Source organism: Perissodus microlepis, chromosome 12 (genome assembly GCF_051167445.1).
Source record: "Perissodus microlepis isolate ML-2025 ecotype Zambia chromosome 12, ASM5116744v1, whole genome shotgun sequence".
Classification (NCBI taxonomy): Eukaryota; Metazoa; Chordata; class Actinopteri; order Cichliformes; family Cichlidae; genus Perissodus; species Perissodus microlepis.
Window position 1 is genome coordinate 19,871,620 of NC_140472.1, and position 17,195 is coordinate 19,888,814.

The window sequence follows — 17,195 nt, forward strand, 5'->3', positions numbered from 1 at the left end:
TCTGGATGGTTTTTCCGGTTGCACGGCTTTAGAAGCGGCGGACTTTCTGGTTCTGTTTCGTGCTACTGGGCGTTATTAATGTTTGCTACCTGTTCTTAGCCTTTCGTTTTTTCTTACTAAATGTCTTCAACCGAGGTCTGAAAGGTTCTCGTTATCATTATGAAGCGTTTATGACTGTGACGACTCCAGAAAGTAAAGGAGCGCTTTGATAAGATAACAGCTGGGGCTGGTAATGGTTTTATCAGCTGACAGGTGAGACTGACGGTTGTGTTTAAAACGAGGTTTTGGTGACTGATTTAATGATTGACTGGTCACTCGCTTTTAGTTGGTACTAGCATTAGCATTAGCCAGCGGTTCTTGTCGCCAATCCCCCTCAGCTGACAGTCAGCCGCTCCAGCTTGAGATGCTAACGGCTAACACCCAACTCTTATACACTCGGGTATTAGACATTATGCCTTCATTGAAAAGTTTTGAATAAAATGTTACCACGAGGCTATAGCTTTTTGCAATAGTACTCGATACTGCCGAAAAAGTTAGTTAACTCTCAGCGCCATAGAAATGTATAAGACGTCTTAGGATACTAGGATATTTTAGGATATTTTCCACTCACTGGACACTTTAAGTAGACCTTGCTAGTGTCGGGTTGGATTCCCTTTTGCAATCAGATTGGCCTTAATGCTTCACGCTATAGATTCAGCATTGAACCGGAAGCATTACGCAGAGATTTTTGTCCATATTGACATGACAGCATCACACTGTTGCTGCAGATTTGTCAGCTGCACATCTGTGATGTGAATCTCCCGTTCCATCACATCCCAAAGGTGCTTTATTAGATTGAGATCTGGTGACTGTGGAGCCCACTCAAGTACAGTGAACGCATTGTCGTGTTCAGTAAACCAGTTTGTGATGATTTGAGCTTTGTGAAATGGTGTGTTGTCTGTCCCATCAGAAGATAGGAACACTGTGGTCATAGAGGGATGGAAGTGGTGAGCAACAATACTCAGTTATGCTGTGGTGTTTAAGCAATGCTTAGTCAGCACTAAGGTTCAAAGTTTGCACAGCACCACCAGCCTGAACAATTGATACAAGGCAAGATGGATCCATGCATTAATGTTTTCTGACCCTGTGCCAAAATGGAATTTGGACATTTTTCCAATCTTATATTTGTCAGTTTTAGTTGTTCAGTTTAATGTTCTTTGCGTCACTGCAATTCTGACATTATGTGGTCATCCAGAATCATAAAATGAGACTTGGTTGAGTTTTTGTTTTTTTTATTTTCACAGGGTGTTGGGCTATGGTACGCATAACCAGGCTATAGTTTCAAACACACAACTGAACTTTCTTTAAAATTACTGACATTTTTTATAAGACAAATATTGAGTAGTTAAGTATAATAATAATTATGATGATAAGTATAGTGGAACTTTACTTTTTTTGTGCTCTAAAGCTGAATTGTATGTCCAGCAGGTAGCATATAAAAGACATGTGGATGGATAAACAGAGAGGAATCAGAGTTTCTCAGGAGGAGCTGCTCTGTAAGAACGCCTGTGGTTACTATGGAAACCCAGCATGGCAGGGTTTGTGCTCCAAGTGCTGGAGAGAGAGAGCACGGGCCGCTGGAACCCCGAGAGAAGAAATTAGGTAAACTTTATTCACGCTGTTACGTTTGCACATTATGTTAAAGTATATTGAAAATGTATGTGAGAATACTGCCCTTTAATATGACATCTGGATATGTGAGGGTATAACGCATCAGTCTAAATACAGATAGAGAGACCTTCCATTTGTTTTCTGTCTCACAGCTCGGGACAGAGATGTCTAATCCTTTCATTCCTCATAGACCGCGCAGTGATGGAACGCTCCCCACATTCTCCAAATTTGAGGAGAAGAAAAACATTGAGAAAGGTCGTCGAATTAACACAGTGAGAAGACTGTTCTGGGGCAGCCCATCGCCTCCAAAACCTCAAGGTAAAACTTTAGTTTCGTGGTTTTCTTAAAGTCATTATTAGGTCAACAGCCAGTTACAGCAGCTAGCCCCATTTGAGGTTGCCACAGCAGATCAGCTTCCTCCATTTCACCTTGTCCAAGCATCCTCCTCTGTCACACCAACCAAGGTGGCCCTTTTTACTTTTTTTCTGCAATCCTGTCTCTCTGACATACTCAAAAAGAAGAATAACTTAATACTACCCAGCTCCTCTGAATAGAAAGCCAGAATTCTTCCTCTAAACATTGTCATTAAGTCCATGAAGGTAAAAGTTTTAACCTTCACTCAGTATTTTTGCTGTCTGTAAGAAAAAAAACCCAGCAAAATGCAGAGAATAAGGCAACAGACTTTACTAATAATCACTGTACATAAACATCCACCATACCTTCTGCTGAACCAGAATGCACTATATATACTGTTTTGGTCTTTTGTACACATCCAAATTATACATACCTATATACTATATATAGTATTACCAGGCCTCTGGAGAACCTCAAGACATGTTAAGGATGTAATTTACCCATATTATATAGCTGTGTTGGATCAAGGACACATCTAAAACCTGCAGGACACTGGCGCTTGAGGCCTAGAGTTCCCTCACCCCTGGATTAGATTATCTGGCTATCTGTTTGGATTTTGCTGCCTCTTCACCTTTTGACTATTTGTCCCTCCAGAGTCTTCTGAAAGCCGTGCAAATGTGTTAAAAGCCTACGAAAACCTTGAGCCTGGAGACTTCACTGGTTTCCTAAAGATACTTCGGAGTCCTCCTTCCCAGCGCTTGCAGTCCCGCTGTACAGCTTTTCTCAACACAATGGAGGCATACCATGTAAGCAGTTTAAGCATCTAACACGACAATTATGTCACGAGCTAGAGGCATCCTGATCATCGATTCACGTCATCTTTGCAGGATCTGCCGGTGCAGAAGCAGTCAGACCTCGTGCAGGATTTTTATCAGTCTTTTGCTGAATATTTTAGCAGTGAGTACAGATCTGTTCCAAACTGTGTATGATACAATATTTGTATTTAAAGTGGCTTTTAAATCGCTGTTTATGTTTTCAGGTTTTCCTGAAGCTCAGGTCACTCAGATAATGGAGCATGTAGAGAAGTTAATAATGACACGGCTGCACAAATGGGTTTTCTGCCATGACAGCTGTGATGATGAACAGAAGGACCTGGCTCTCCAGAGAAGGATCCGGTACATCAGCTGTGTTTTGTTTTGGTTTTACCCATCATGGAAAAAAAACCCAAACTTCTAATCCTGAGTTAAAAGTCAGGATTAGAAGTTTTGTGTTTTTGTTTTTTATAACTAATGTCTCTTATTTGCAGTTCTTTGAACTGGGTTACGCCGCAGATGCTAGGTGTACCTTTTCCTGATGAAAAGGTCTCTGTCACAGGCGACCCCTTTCTGCCTGCTATAACTGGTGATTTAAAATCTCAATACTTAAATGAGCAGTTTGACATGGTGGGAAATGCATTTGTTTGCTTTCTTATTTAAAAATTGCATCAAAAGATTCATGTCATGAGCAACTTTGATGCTGGTAACATATTACCTGTGTACGGGTCCAGGCTTGCCAACTGCAGCCTCGTATTTAACTCCCTGACATAAGAAAAGAAAAAGTGCATTTCCCAAAATGAAAAACTGTTACTTTAATGATAAAGGGAGGCATATTTTGTCAGTGTCATAACATTTGAAATGAGTTCCAGCTTTTATTTTTCCCACAGCCATAATCGAAATGGATGCCAAACGAGCACCTCAAGACAAACTCGCGTGCGTTTCCAAATGCAGCCAGCATGTCTTCGAAGCCCTTTCTCGCTCAAACAGTGAGCCTGCTAATGCTGATGACTTCTTGTCAAGCCTGGTTTACGTGGTGCTGAAGGCCAATCCACCTCGCCTCCACTCCAACATGCAATACGTGATTCGTTTTGGGCTCCCTCACAGTCTGATGGCAGGAGAGAGCGGCTACTATTTCACAAATTTGGTGAGTTGACTGAAAAGTTCCTCACCCATCATACACCACAGGGTGTTGTTAGACCTGTTAATAACTCATACGGGTGTCCGCATCTCTTTATTTAGTCCTGTGCTGTGGCCTTCATTGAAAAGCTGGATGGGCCAGCACTCAGCCTCAGTCCAGAAGAGTTTGAAGGCTACATGCTGGGTCAGCGTACTCCCTGTGCATTAAACAGGAGGCAGCAGGTGATCAGTGACACACAGAACCTGCTAGAAGACCTCAAAGGCAGGCAGGAGAAGCTGGACCAAGGTATGGATGCTCTCAATGCGCAGCTACAAAAGTGGGTGCAAGAAGTTCATTCACAGCTGGACGAGACCAGAAGCCAATTTGTCCTGGCTCAGAAGGAGATAACTGCTCAGAAGGAGGTTTTGTTGTCCACTCAGGATAATAAGGAGGAGTCAGTGCTGGTGCTTGAGGATCAAGACGGAGGTTTGAGGGAAACAGGCTGTTAGGCATTTCTATTAATAGAGCTAATCTGGCACTTGACTTTATTTAATCGTCAGCACTAACATTTGTAGGCTGCAGGACAAATGAAGCGTACTTTCCAGTGCCACATTTGCACATGCTCCCAATGCAGGAGTAGGGCATTTGTAAGCCAGCTGAAGATGAAGGAAACTTTATGCATGCAGTAACACAACGTTCACAGAGGTTTTAATGACTTTAGTCCAAATTATTTGCGCAATTAAGCATTGAGCCAATAAATCACATTCCATTTTCCAATAAGAGATCTCATATGTACCATTTAAGCACTCAGGGTACACAGCACTTACAGATGTAGAACAAACACTTTACGATACTTATTCACTATGATAATTTTGAATAGTTTTATACCATTGTGCCTTTATGTATGCTGCTCTGAAATTCCAAAGTAGGCTACAGGACAAGTTGGTGTGACTGTTCTTGACTAAAAGTCAGGGGTGTATTTGTGAAAGCTGTGTATTTGTTCTCAGCACGTGGGTGCAAAAAATGTTTAGCATGCACAAGCTGCACGTTGTTTACAGCTCTAGAAAGATTTCTGAAAAAAATCCAAGGGCTTCATCTAAAGATCTGTGATTGTATGTATCTAATATATTAAAGGTGACACATGATTGAATGTAATGTGTTTGGGTGTTTTCCTTCACTAAAGCCGATGATTATTTGCCATATTGCCAACAGAGAAGTTTAGAAACTTGGCTTTTTGGAAAGTCAGACAGGTGTCAGATGTTGAAATGACTTAGTCCAATGACTAACTGATAGTCCAAACCTGGTCCTCCTTTACTAATTTCCATTAAAAGCTTTTTTTTTTTTTTTTTTTTAAATAAAAAAAAAAGTTTAAAAATAACAAAACTTTATCATATAAATGGAAAACTGAAAGGTTTCAAATTCATGCTGAGATTCTAGTAGCAATAACTGTCTGCATCTTATATGATAAAAAAAAACTGTTAGTAGCTCTTTTGGAAAACAAATAAATTGGTATACAGGAAAAATAAAGTACTCAAAAAAGCCTCACACTAATATTTTGTTTAGTTTTGGTGAGGGCAGAATAGTGATAATCTCTTGCAACTTCAAAACTGTTATTTACAACCAGCATTACTGCATCATCAGGAGGGGGCGGGGTCCTAGTCATTCAGGATATACAGGCAATAAGTTGACCTAATTTTTTTGTGTGAATATTGTTGCCTAATCTAGATCTTCAGTCGAGTGGAAGAGAGTCTCGGCATAATAACTAAGAGTAAAGTCGCATATAAACATATAAACAATGAGCTATATCAAAAAGGAGAGTTTTAAACCTAATCTTAAAAATAGAGAGGGTGTTTCTCTCCCAAACCAAACGAGCTTGTTCAACAGAAGAGGGCCCCGAGAGCTTACAGCTCTGCTTCTCAGATGGAAGCAGGTAGAGGACAAAAACATCTGAGCTGAGAGATGCACAAAAGGAAGAATCATTGATCACTGTTGTGTATGAGATGTCGGAAGTTTTTTATTTGGTCTTTGTACTGATGGAACCCAGTGGTGAACGTGTTTTCCACTGGAGTATAAAAAATATAAGCCAAAGTTTAAATGTTCCAGTTTAGGTAGTTTTAGAAATTCTATATGTGTCATTTAAATTATTAGTTATTTCATTCTAATTCTGCGCTTTTCGGCTGTAGTTGTTTTGGACAACATAACAATGACCAACAATAATTTCATTATTATTTGTGCTGTTGGCAGTAATACCAGTTTAAAGATAGTCTAAAATGTTTTCGTACAACGAGCAAATCATTGAGGGGCAGCGGAGCGCTTTACTGCCAAATAAAGACAAGCGAAGAAGAAACAGGCGTTACACCGGAAGCACTAGTTGGAGCAGCCATGAAGATGACAGATGAAAACATTCCTGGAAACTCCGAAATAACAATGGATGATGTTAAAAACCTCATCAAGAAGAAAGATGAAATTGAAGAGCAGATAAAGGCGTATTACGATGTCCTACAAGACGTAAGTCGGCGACCATATTATTAGCAAAACGTAGCACAAAGCTAAGTCACAGTAAGTTTTTTTTAATCGTCTTTTATTTACAGCAGGGGGTCGGAGTTGAAGACTCTTTGGTGGATGCGGAGGGTTACCCACGAGCAGATGTTAATCTGTACCAGATTAGGACGGCTAGGCACAACATTTCATGTGAGCAGCAGTTTGTTTGCTTTCAGTGGTTTCCCTGACAGCTGGAGACACGCATGTCGTGTTTGACTGTGTGGCAGATAATGGTCTCTTTATGTTGTGTGGCAGAAAAACTGATGTATGCTATCAAAGCACAAACTGATATCTCATAATTTACGCACACACCACGTGTGCGGTGCGTTTTTAAAAGTTAAAGTAGTATTTCAGATAACTACGTTCCCAAGGCATGATGAAACAAAAGTACATGTTAATGGTCACTAAAAGATTTTAAAGATGACACCAACAGATAATTCTATTTGGTTTTAATACATGTAGTAAGCATTTTAAATGCCGTTTATTTTTCTAAGATGTAATACACTTGCCAGAGTGTACACCAGACTGCACCCACCTTTGCCTTCAGAGCTGCATTAATGCTTCAATGCATAGATTCAACAAGGTGCTAAAAATGGGATGAACATGTTCAGCAACAATACTCTGGTAGGGTGGGAAGTTTAAATGATGCTCACTCAGTACTAAGGACCCAGAGTGGACCAAGAAAATATCCCCAACACCATTACACCACCATAATCTACTTGAACTGCTGATGCAGTGGATTCGTGCTTTTGTTGCAGTAGAAATGAAAAACTCATCAGACCAGGAAACATTTTTCCAATCTTCTGTTGTTTGATTTTGATGAGCCCCTCCCGATTGTAGCTGTAGTTTCTTGTTCTTAGTTGACAGGTGTAGCGCCTTGTGTGGTCTTCTGTTGCTGTAGCTCATATGTTTCAATGTTCCAGATGTTGTGAGTTCAGAGATACTCCAGCATAGCTTAAATGAGTGGTTATTTGAGTTACTGTTGCCTTCCTATTAGCTCGAAGCCATTCTCATCTGACCTCTGACATCAGCAAAGTATTTTCACCCGGAGAACTGCCACTTACTGGACATTTTCTGTTTTTCTGACCAGTCTCTGTAAACCCTAGAGATGGTTGGTTGAGAAAATCTCAGCAGATTCTAAAAGACTCAGACCAGCCTCCCTGCTACATTCAGTGTAGCTGCTGCCATGTTATTGGCTGATTAGGTATTTGCATTTACAAGCAGTTGAACAGATGTCTTCAACAAAGTGGCTATTGGGTGTATATTATATATTTTTGTTTACTTAATATGTTATTTAATGTTTTAATGTATACTTATTATTTATTATATTTCTTTGATTTCAGATTGGTTTTAACCCTATTAAGATATTTATTCTATACTCAGGTTTACAGAACGATCACAAGGCCATCATGGCGGAGATAGAAGAAGCCCTACACAAGTTGCATGCTCGAGAGAAAGCCAAGCGGGAACAGGATGAGGCAGAAGCCCAGGAGGAGGCGATGGAACATCAGATTACGCTGCCTCCACCTTTTGCACAGGTTGATGCTGTGACAGAGGGATCACCTGCCTGTGGAGCTGTGAGTGATGTGAACTTTTGTAGCTAGCAGCTGTTTTCAGTTTGTACTGCAAAACATTGTTGGGGGGGGGTTTCTCCTATAATTTTAGTGATTGTTTCTTTTAAAAGGGGCTCCGAGTCGGTGATGAATTGATCAAGTTTGGTTCTGTGAACTCAGGGAACTTTCAGAACCTCCAGAATATTGCTTCTGTGGTGCAACACAGTGAAGGGGTAAGAACCACAGAAAACTCAACGGGCAATTAATCAAACTTCATTTCTTAATATTCCATTACAGTTTATTTTTGTTGATGCATGAAGCTTGTGATGCATAAGAAGTCATACTTTGCATATAATTTCATTTGTATTTAACTTTGTCATAATGAGAGAATGCAATGTTTTGATTTTTTGTTTTTGTTTCTTAAAAGCATCTCCCTTGTTGTTATTTGAGTCTGCAAACTGTAATTTGACATTCCTCTGCAGAAACCATTGCACGTCTCAGTGATCCGGGCTGGCCAGAAAGTTCAGATGAGCCTGACTCCACAGCGGTGGTCAGGCAGAGGTTTGCTGGGGTGAGTGCACGGCTGTGGCAAAATGACATGTTTGATATAGACTAAAGCTCTCCCCCAGCTCAGGGGATGCATCCTTTAAAGGCTGACAGTGTTGCAGCACTGTAGCAAAGTCTCTCCCATTTCTATGCTGCCAACTAAGTTTGTGTCCTATCACATCATCTGGGAAAATGCCATTCTAAATTTTTACTGGATATAAAATCCAACACCTGCTCGGGGCTGTGAGAAGTTTTCAAATTTAAAAATGAATGAATAATTAATTTTCTTGCATCATCTGAAATACTGTGGTTTATTCTCTCACCCTCATATCCCTCAAAAATATACTACTCTACCTCTGCTGCTATCACAGTTGCAGCTCAGTGTGGGCTTTGTGTCCTATGTAGTACACACCTTCAGAGGATGCAGCTCCTGAGTTGTACGAGTTTGGAGATTAATAGATATTTGGAAACAAAAACAAGTGATGCCCTCAATGACAAGAAAATGCTGAAAAATTGTTTCTTGGCATATTATTTCTACAATTTGCCATGTAGTGACACTAGTAAAACACTTTTTAGTACACATACTTAAAATTCATTATATCATGTCCATAAGAAGTAAAAAGTTATTCTTGATTTTTGTATTTTTCAGATGTAACATCGTTCCAGTTCAGCGATGATCACCATAACACTTAAAGTTTGAAAACTCTCTCTGGCCTTTTCACTACTTTATGGGAACTTGGAACAATATCCCTTATTCCAGTTTTCAGAACAGGATGTATGAAAATAAAGCACCTCTGTTCAAGAAGTCATGCTGAGTTTACTGAGTGTGGAGCTGAACCTTGATTAGATTTCTGTGTGTTTAAAAAGCAGCTTTATGGTGTTCAGTGTTGAGGGTTTGATTTCCTGTTGGGAGCACAGCTGGACACTTATTTATCTGAAGTGATGGTGAGCTGACTGTGAGAACATGTCTGATTTGCAGTACTCTGTTAATAAAGGCTTATTTTGAACTCTGTGGAGAAAAAACACTCAAACCTTTCTGAAATTACGATGATGGAGACAGCACTATTACGATTATTGTAAAAAATGAAACAAAAACATACGTTTATTACGGTGTCTTTTTAATGTAAAAATAATTAAATCACAACAAAACGGTGTCTGTTTTAATTTTGGGTGAATGATTTTTACCCAAGATGAAGAGAATAAGACTTATTTTCAGTCATGTCTGAATTATGTTTTTACAAACATGAGTACCAGCCTCCGTGAACATTGAAGACAATCGGTGTGACTCCATATGTCCATAAGGCTATACTGCCTCACAAGTATATTTAAATTCACTGTATTAGTGTGAAAAAACAAACACCCCCATCACATTGGTTGTTTCAGTTTCTTCTTTTTGGGCTTGACTATCTGTGGTAGCTGGATTTTGAAGGCAGTCCTAAAAAGAAAAAAAAATACATGATTTAAATGGAAGTTGAAGTTCAGACTTTAAGCTTTAGGGTGTTTAAATAAAATTTTGCACTGTTTAAGAATTATAGACTTCTTTATACACAGCCCTTCACTTTCAGGTGCCTAAAATGAACTGATCAAACTGACAACATCACATAAGGTTAGTTTCAATAGTTGGATGAAGGTCCTTTGCAGTCAGTGGATCAAATGCTCCTTTTGCTCTTGTTAGATGCTCTGCTAGGCCTTCACCCAGGCTTGTTTGTGGGTCTCTGGTTTTAGTAGCTAAAAGCATATTGTATTGAGTTGAGGTGATTCAGCCATTTAAGAATATCCTATTTAGTTGCTTTTGCAGTATGCTTTGGGTCATTATCCATTTGCGTTGTGAAACTCAGCATTTGGCTGAGCAGAGAGTATAGACCTGCACGCTTCACAGATCATCCTGCTACGGTTATCAGCATTCACAGCATCAACACTATTGGCTTGCCTCCACTGGGAGCCATACATGTCCATGCCATAACACTGCCTCCAATATTTTTAACAGATAAATGGTATGCTCCAGATCATGATCTGTTTCACTCCTCCTCCATACTTTTCACTTCCCATAATTCTTGGACAAGTTAACCGTGGTTTCATCTATCCAAAGAAAGTTCTCCTTAATTTGTCAAGAAATAACAGGGAAACAGGCATCACCTTGTCATAATGGTGGCCTGTATATAAACAGGGTTGTATTTGCTGAACAGTTAATGTAATATATTTTTTGGACCTCTTGAATTAAAACAGTCTGCACTTCACACATGATACAAATCCACCGTGCTGTTGTACAGAGGCAAAAAATAATTTTGAAAAAGCCAGTGTTCAAATACATATGGAATAGGGTTGCCACGATTAGTCGACTATCAAAATCGTCGACGACCAATTTAATAGTCGACGCGTTGTTTGAAGCTTTGTAAGATCACAAAAGACGCAGGAATAAGTAGAAGGGTTTAAGAGTGTAATAACGGACTGAAAGAGAAGATGGCAGCACTGCATGAAGAAGGATGCCAGCTGCCGTTAAACCCCGAAGAAGAAGCTGTGTCCCAGAATTCATAGCGTGGCCCTGCTCAGTTTCCAACAATAGCGGCTGCTAGTTAGTTTTAATATTACTCTTATTATTCTTTCTGGGTCACAAAATAAACGTTTAACATTTTTCAGGCGAGGATGTAGCTGTGTAAACCTCAAATATCTGCTCAGTTTATCAAGACACCACATATTTTCAAAAGCGCTCCGATGTTTTCGGAGACGTCTGTTACCCACCAGCTCGATAGTTAGCCGGGGGCAAGGCTCACTAGAACCGGTGAAAACACCGGACTGCAGACAAATCGTTTTCAAACCACCCGCAGTCTTTCGCTCCTAAGGCTAAACATGATTTATAAGTCACTTAGATAACTTAAAAATGTTATTGTTTGGCCTTTTTCAGTATTTTATTTGTTTCTGAGTAAATCGGTTTGGCTGAGATTAAAGTTATAGTTTTTACACAGCTGAATAAACATCAAGCAGACAACTGATTATCAGAAGTGTGAGATGCTCGTGAATATACTAGGGTGTCCTGTTATATTTTAGATAGCAAGGAGCAGACGGCTGCGTTTATTAAACTCCAATGATAGCTAATGATAGTTATATAAGAGCAGATGCATGCTAGTGCAATAAGCTGTACGTTGTACATGATCTGATTAGTCAACTAATTGCAAAAATAATCGGTGACTAGTCAACTATCAAAATAATCGTTTGTGGCAGCCCTAATATGGAAATAAGTGTACAGACTGTACACATGTAGATGTATTAGCACTACTCCACAAAACACTGACACTTACTCGCATGTCGTACAAATGGGGCTGAAGTTGCAGAATACTAAAAACAAAAGAAACAGACTGATTAAAAAAAAAAACATACTGCAGCTCTTTCCAGTAATAAAGACTTAAGCAATTCAAACTCACTGGACAGACAAACTGAGCACACGTAACCGATTTCAATGAGGTTACGGTGGCAGAAACACGCAGCTCGGTAGTCCACGTGTGCAGGCGGCGGCAGCACCAGCTGTGACCGCTGCTCAGAGTCAGGCAGGAACACCCACTGCTCAGAAGACAACAAAAACAGCCGTCGTTAGATGCAAATGAAACCAACCCCATTCTTCTTAATGCGTGTGAAACTGTACTGCACTCTCACCAACAGATACTGTGCAAGGGCGACTTTCTGTGGTATCTTCATGTACAATCCTCCAGTTATATCACAAGCCTGAAATGACACGGTTACGACAGCATGGTAGAGGGCACACATCACATCACATGATAATCACCACACTACCTCGCACTAAAGATGTTAATACACTGAAAAATATTTGTGTTAAGACAAAGTACTTTTCTTAAATACTTGGAAAACTGCAAAGTAGTGATTGTCCTTACAGAGCTATAAGAATTTACCTGCTGAAGGAGACCAGAGTCTGAATCCAACACACAGGCATCTATCAGGATGTTCTGTTTAAAACACAAAAACGTTTTTAAATTTAGCGTTTCATTTTTACCTTTCTATTTCTACCTTTGTCTGGCTAAATAAAGGTTACGCTGACTCACTGAACCATTTTGTATTACAAACTGGTATTACAGGACAAGTACAACCTGGGCTTAGTTTAACTTCAGTTGATATCATAAATAGTATAATAGGTGAAGAAGGCTTCCAGGTTTGAAAAGTCAAGTGCCTTAAACCTGGATTCTTTCTAATGGCCACCAGGTGGCGACTGCTCTGGCTGCAAAAACACTTCCATTCTTATAGAAGTCAATGGGAAAACGGCTCCTCAAGCTTTACCTCTGTAAAGACGGTCTTGTTGAATTTATGGACTCAGCTGGTTATTTTGGGTCATAATGAATAAAACATTTAAGTCTATTTTGTAAATTTTGGCTTCTATTTGTAATAAAGAAGGATTAGTGGTTGATATTTCTTAAAAACAGCATGAAAATGACTTGGATGTTAAGTGATAGCAGATGTTTTTATATATAGTGTCAACAGCTTTACTTATTTCTGGGAGTTTTAAAATATTTTATTTCAACACAGCATTTCATTATAAGCATCTTTAGGTCCAACTTTTCATCTACAGCAGTGGCTGTAGTAAGTAAAGGGTAATTAAGTGTTAATACAGGACAATGATCTATTAATATTCTACCTGCTTCTGAGCAGCAAAAATCACATTCATGAAGTTCATGTACTGGAGAGCGCAGTCCTCAGCTGCTTTTACCACCTATACAGTGCAAAGCATCAAAGAGGGGTCAAAGTCAGGTGGGAAAAAAAAACTAAACAAAAGCATTCATAATATTTGAACATTTGTTCATTACCAGTATTCTTGATTTGATCTCTTGTCCAACTAAAAAAAAAAGAGAGAGAGAGAAAAAATATATACATTAAAGCAGGGTAAATGGAAAACTTCATTCAATAACTGGCATTAAGCATGTATAAAGATTAAATCACCTTCCAGCTCTTTCGTGAGCCGGTGAATATCTATATATTAAAGGATTAAGGTGAAAAAGTAAATAATATTGGTGGAAAATAAATAATCTATAGATATTTAACTTTAGAGCAAAACATCACATACGTTCTGCAACACAAAGAAATGTCTAACATTCTCTGGGTGACGATGGCATATAAATTGAAATTGCAAAAAAGAAAGATTAAATAAGTGATACCATTCTATTTCTCTTCAAAATAGACACTAAATGTCCTCTAAAGTCAAGATTAACAATATTTTCCTCCACTACCTACATATATGTAGGCCCATTTGACATTAATTACAGTAATTTTGTAAAAAGCTATAAATATAAATATCTGCTTACAGTTTCCAGCCTCTGTCTATCCTTACACTTCCTGGCTGATTCTGTGGAGTCGTGCACTGAATGCACTGTTTATTATTGCACAGCATGTCATAAATGATAAAACAGTCTGCATGAAAAGGATACAGCAGAGAGCTTTGGCGAGGGATCCGGCCAACAAAGTATCTGTTGAATTTCCCGTCACTTCAACTGAAATCATGTGAGATACACTGAATTTTAGGGAGCACTGTACAACATCTTTAAATACCTCAGAGTTTATCCTCATAAATACATGCTTACTTTTTGACATTATGTTCCTGATCTCTTCAGCAATAAGGTTATTGGCAGCAGACAGGAGCTCATATTTTCCATCTCCGCTTGAGGATACATCATTGCCACCACCGTCTTCTCCACTCCAGCTCTTACTGGGATACAGGAAGTGACTGAAAAAGTGAGTGGGAGAAAAGCGCGCATGAGCAGCGACAGCAGCAAAACATTAAACAGACAGTACTTTATTCCTGGAAACTAAAACTAGTGGAAGAAATACTCAGACCAGCATATTGGATTCCACACCCACCAGCTAAACTGATGAACAGTTTGCACTGCAAACAGATGAACAGTTTTTGTTCATCTGATATTGTATTTCCTTGATTTTAAGACGACTGCTATTTTTTATGTCCTAATATTTAAGTCCAAGAACTAACAGATAATATACTTTTCCACATGATGGTGATTCTCCTCTTAATATGGTTTACAAGCCTGTGTGTGGACCTCAGAAATTCCTCTGTGCAGTAAAACCCAGTGAAACTATGGTATGAAATTACCTGCCCTGGCAGTGGCTAGCAATGACAGCCAGCTTGTTTGTCCTAGCCATGGCCATGTGAGCGTTGCCCATCACCATGACTGCATCCATACACTTGGACAGGGTGAACTTGGCGGACACAGGGGTACATGGAGCGTTGTTTAGCATCAGAGACATTCAGAAAAACTTTAATGAGTCAGAGTAACCACAGACATCACAGCTATTACCTGTGGATCCCGCTGAGCCTGCTGCCCCCACCATATGGGGTTTACATCCACGACGATCACCAGGAGGTTGATTTCGTCCTCTAGGCAACATTTTTGAAAGAGATTCATCAAAAAGCACCTGAGTGTACAAAATAAACGATGCAAAGACTCATTATGAGCCAGGCTACATACCTGATGCCATCACGGCGGATTATTGTCTTGAAAAAGAGATGGCTTCTATTCTGCTGCTCTATCTTCTCTTAGTGCTCATACTTTATCGTAAACTTCAAACAATCTGCAGACAGCTAGGAGCGTATTAAAGTCCAGATAGTTTAGGAAAAGCAATTATATGCAGGGATACGCACATTATTTCTCATCACTCACACCGCTGGCGTCTCCAGGAAACGATTTCTTTCTTCTTCTGTGGCTTTTCATAGCAGACTACAGACGCCCGGCACACTGCTGCCACCTAGCGCCCATTTGCTGTAGCGCAAATTCTTAGGTCTATACATTCTCTACATTCATGGTCATATAAACCAACCCTTTTTACGTTCTTAAATCTCTCCATCTATCCCTTATCTTCTGCTCATCCAATTTAGAGGCCCGCTTGAACCCTTCCCAGCTGCCATAGGGTAGAGTTGGATGTCTCGAGACCGGTCTCGAGACCACTTTTATGTGGTCTTGGTCTCGTCTTGGTCTCGACGGACTTTTGTCTTGGTCTTGTCTTGGTCTCGACAGACTTTTGTCTTGGTCTCGGTCTCGCTGCTTCGGTCTTGCGTTCTCAAATCGACATAGTGTTCGGGAGATTTGGAGTCAACCATCAGCGGAGCGGGGGGGTGACTTACTGGGCTTAAGCCCGTGTCATTTTTTCAGAAGCATGGGGTCTTTTGGAGTGTAATTTGTTAGTTAGATGCCTGACTGACAACTGTATAAAACAAAAACAACACACCAAGCACAGAGCGCACCGTCGTAAATTCCCCCTAATTTTGGTATGATCCGAGCTCAGGCACTAGGCGACTGAGCACAGCACCCATGTGAGCGAGGGGGAGAAGCTGCTGCCTGCGAGTTTGCTGCAGACAGAGGAGAGCTTAAGTTTGACCAGGTACCAAAGCAAATCATTCGTACTGAACTAATAATGTAAATATGACGGTGTATCACAAAAGATTGATATCAAACTGATCACTTGGTTGCGTTACTTGCTCTTCGAGTGAATCAACAAATGGATAAATAAAAAGCCGAACAGCAATGCTGATTTTTTAGAGAGTCTTAGCTTACATTTCATATTTTCAGTTGTTACCCTCCACGGCTAAACAAACTCACTAAATCGGTTTCAATTGTGTACTGATGAACACAACAATGGACATAAGGAGCTTCTTTCAAAGAAAAAAACTCAGGTAGATGTTATTTTATATATTATGCTTTGGATGTTGTTCAGTATATCTATGCAAAACAAGAGGAATTTCAATACACAGCAGTATATTCACAGTTGAAACCAGATATTTACATACACTTTAGGGCAGCGGTCCCCAACCCCCGGGCCTCGGACCGGTACCGGTCCGTGAGTCGTTTGGTACCGGGCCGCGAGAGTTGAGGCTCAGGTGTGAAATGTATGGTTTTCAGGGTTTTTATCGGTTTTCAGCGTTATTTTGTTATCGTTTTGATCGTTAACTCGGTTTTCCTGGGTCTTTTCACGTGTGTTATGAATAAATCTTATTTTTTTCGGTACCGGTACTAGTTTTATTTTGTTGTATTTATCCGCGACACCTTAAAGGCCGGTCCGTGAAAATAAACCAGGCATAAACCGGTCCGTGGCGCAAAAAATGTTGGAGACCGCTGCTTTAGGGATAAAACATAAAAACTTTTTTTTACTGTTAGACATCAATTTAGAGTAAACTTTTGTTTTAGATAAATAAATGTTGAAATATCTTTTGAATTAGTTAAATGTCAGAATAAAAAGAGGGAGCTGTCTATTTTAATCACTTTCATCAAATTTAGGAGCACATATACACTAAGTTTATTGTTAATTAATAAGAAAACTCCAGACGATTCCATTCTGAGCTGAAGAAGCTTCTGATAGGTTAGTAGAGTCCATGTGAGTAAATTGGTGGCACACCTGTGGATGCATATAAGGCAAAACACAGAGCCTGTTTCTGTGACATGGGAAAATCAAGAGATGTCAACCAAAACACCTGGAAAAGAATTGTGGAGCTCCATAAGTGTGGCTCAGAATAAAGTTAACAAATATGTTTTTATATTTATCAATCTAAAAAAATAAACATTTAGTCTGATTTGATGTTACAATTAAAAAAGTGTTTGTGTTTTTATCTGAAGA

General features: G+C 39.6%; 3 protein-coding genes across 6 annotated transcripts; 2 read left to right on the top strand and 1 right to left on the bottom strand.

The window, feature by feature from the left end:
• Nucleotides 1-3: 3 nt before the first annotated feature.
• Nucleotides 4-5,086, top strand: LOC146376217 (rab5 GDP/GTP exchange factor-like). Of its 3 annotated transcripts, none has more exons than XM_084945436.1 (9): nucleotides 4-252; nucleotides 1,465-1,641; nucleotides 1,841-1,968; nucleotides 2,659-2,810; nucleotides 2,892-2,961; nucleotides 3,044-3,179; nucleotides 3,311-3,405; nucleotides 3,707-3,963; nucleotides 4,059-5,086. In XM_084945436.1, the coding sequence occupies exons 2-9, from the start codon at nucleotides 1,484-1,486 to the stop codon at nucleotides 4,443-4,445; spliced, it is 1,383 nt and encodes a 460-aa protein (XP_084801562.1). In that variant the 5' UTR covers nucleotides 4-252; nucleotides 1,465-1,483; the 3' UTR covers nucleotides 4,446-5,086. The 3 variants fall into 3 exon arrangements, with proteins under 3 accessions (XP_084801562.1, XP_084801561.1, XP_084801563.1); XM_084945435.1 differs by having other exon boundaries at nucleotides 1,468-1,641; XM_084945437.1 differs by lacking the exon at nucleotides 4-252 and having other exon boundaries at nucleotides 1,543-1,641; nucleotides 1,803-1,968.
• Nucleotides 5,087-6,265: 1,179 nt separating this feature from the next.
• Nucleotides 6,266-9,588, top strand: psmd9 (proteasome 26S subunit, non-ATPase 9). Of its 2 annotated transcripts, none has more exons than XM_084946586.1 (6): nucleotides 6,266-6,444; nucleotides 6,531-6,627; nucleotides 7,861-8,054; nucleotides 8,162-8,263; nucleotides 8,513-8,601; nucleotides 9,226-9,588. In XM_084946586.1, the coding sequence occupies exons 1-6, from the start codon at nucleotides 6,319-6,321 to the stop codon at nucleotides 9,251-9,253; spliced, it is 636 nt and encodes a 211-aa protein (XP_084802712.1). In that variant the 5' UTR covers nucleotides 6,266-6,318; the 3' UTR covers nucleotides 9,254-9,588. The 2 variants fall into 2 exon arrangements, with proteins under 2 accessions (XP_084802712.1, XP_084802711.1); XM_084946585.1 differs by having other exon boundaries at nucleotides 6,267-6,444; nucleotides 6,528-6,627.
• An 89-nt stretch (nucleotides 9,589-9,677) lies between these two features.
• On the bottom strand, nucleotides 9,678-15,766 carry gtf2h3 (general transcription factor IIH, polypeptide 3). Its single transcript, XM_084946584.1, has 13 exons — nucleotides 15,056-15,766; nucleotides 14,885-14,964; nucleotides 14,680-14,786; nucleotides 14,156-14,298; nucleotides 14,003-14,065; nucleotides 13,518-13,547; nucleotides 13,385-13,413; nucleotides 13,216-13,290; nucleotides 12,479-12,532; nucleotides 12,225-12,293; nucleotides 11,996-12,131; nucleotides 11,873-11,909; nucleotides 9,678-10,011 (listed from the first exon to the last, which is right to left on the bottom strand). The coding sequence occupies exons 1-13, from the start codon at nucleotides 15,063-15,065 to the stop codon at nucleotides 9,942-9,944; spliced, it is 903 nt and encodes a 300-aa protein (XP_084802710.1). The 5' UTR covers nucleotides 15,066-15,766; the 3' UTR covers nucleotides 9,678-9,941.
• Between the last annotated feature and the right edge of the window lie 1,429 nt (nucleotides 15,767-17,195).

What these genes read in the sequence shown, in the direction of transcription:
- psmd9 (XM_084946585.1), top strand. Translation starts at nt 6,319, where the DNA reads ATGAAGATGACAGATGAAAACATTCCTGGAAACTCCGAAATAACAATG. An exon ending in ATTACGATGTCCTACAAGAC is followed by an intron (nt 6,445 to 6,527) that starts GTAAGTCGGCGA and finishes TTTTATTTACAG; the next exon opens with CAGGGGGTCGGAGTTGAAGA. An exon ending in GATCACCTGCCTGTGGAGCT is followed by an intron (nt 8,055 to 8,161) that starts GTGAGTGATGTG and finishes TTCTTTTAAAAG; the next exon opens with GGGCTCCGAGTCGGTGATGA.
- LOC146376217 (XM_084945436.1), top strand. Translation starts at nt 1,484, where the DNA reads ATGTGGATGGATAAACAGAGAGGAATCAGAGTTTCTCAGGAGGAGCTG. An exon ending in GCTCTCCAGAGAAGGATCCG is followed by an intron (nt 3,180 to 3,310) that starts GTACATCAGCTG and finishes TCTTATTTGCAG; the next exon opens with TTCTTTGAACTGGGTTACGC. An exon ending in CTTTCTGCCTGCTATAACTG is followed by an intron (nt 3,406 to 3,706) that starts GTGATTTAAAAT and finishes TTTTTCCCACAG; the next exon opens with CCATAATCGAAATGGATGCC.
- gtf2h3 (XM_084946584.1), bottom strand. An exon ending in TTTTTGCTGCTCAGAAGCAG is followed by an intron (nt 12,533 to 13,215) that starts GTAGAATATTAA and finishes TGTTTTAAACAG; the next exon opens with AACATCCTGATAGATGCCTG. An exon ending in GTGCTCAGTTTGTCTGTCCA is followed by an intron (nt 11,910 to 11,995) that starts GTGAGTTTGAAT and finishes TTTTGTTTTTAG; the next exon opens with TATTCTGCAACTTCAGCCCC.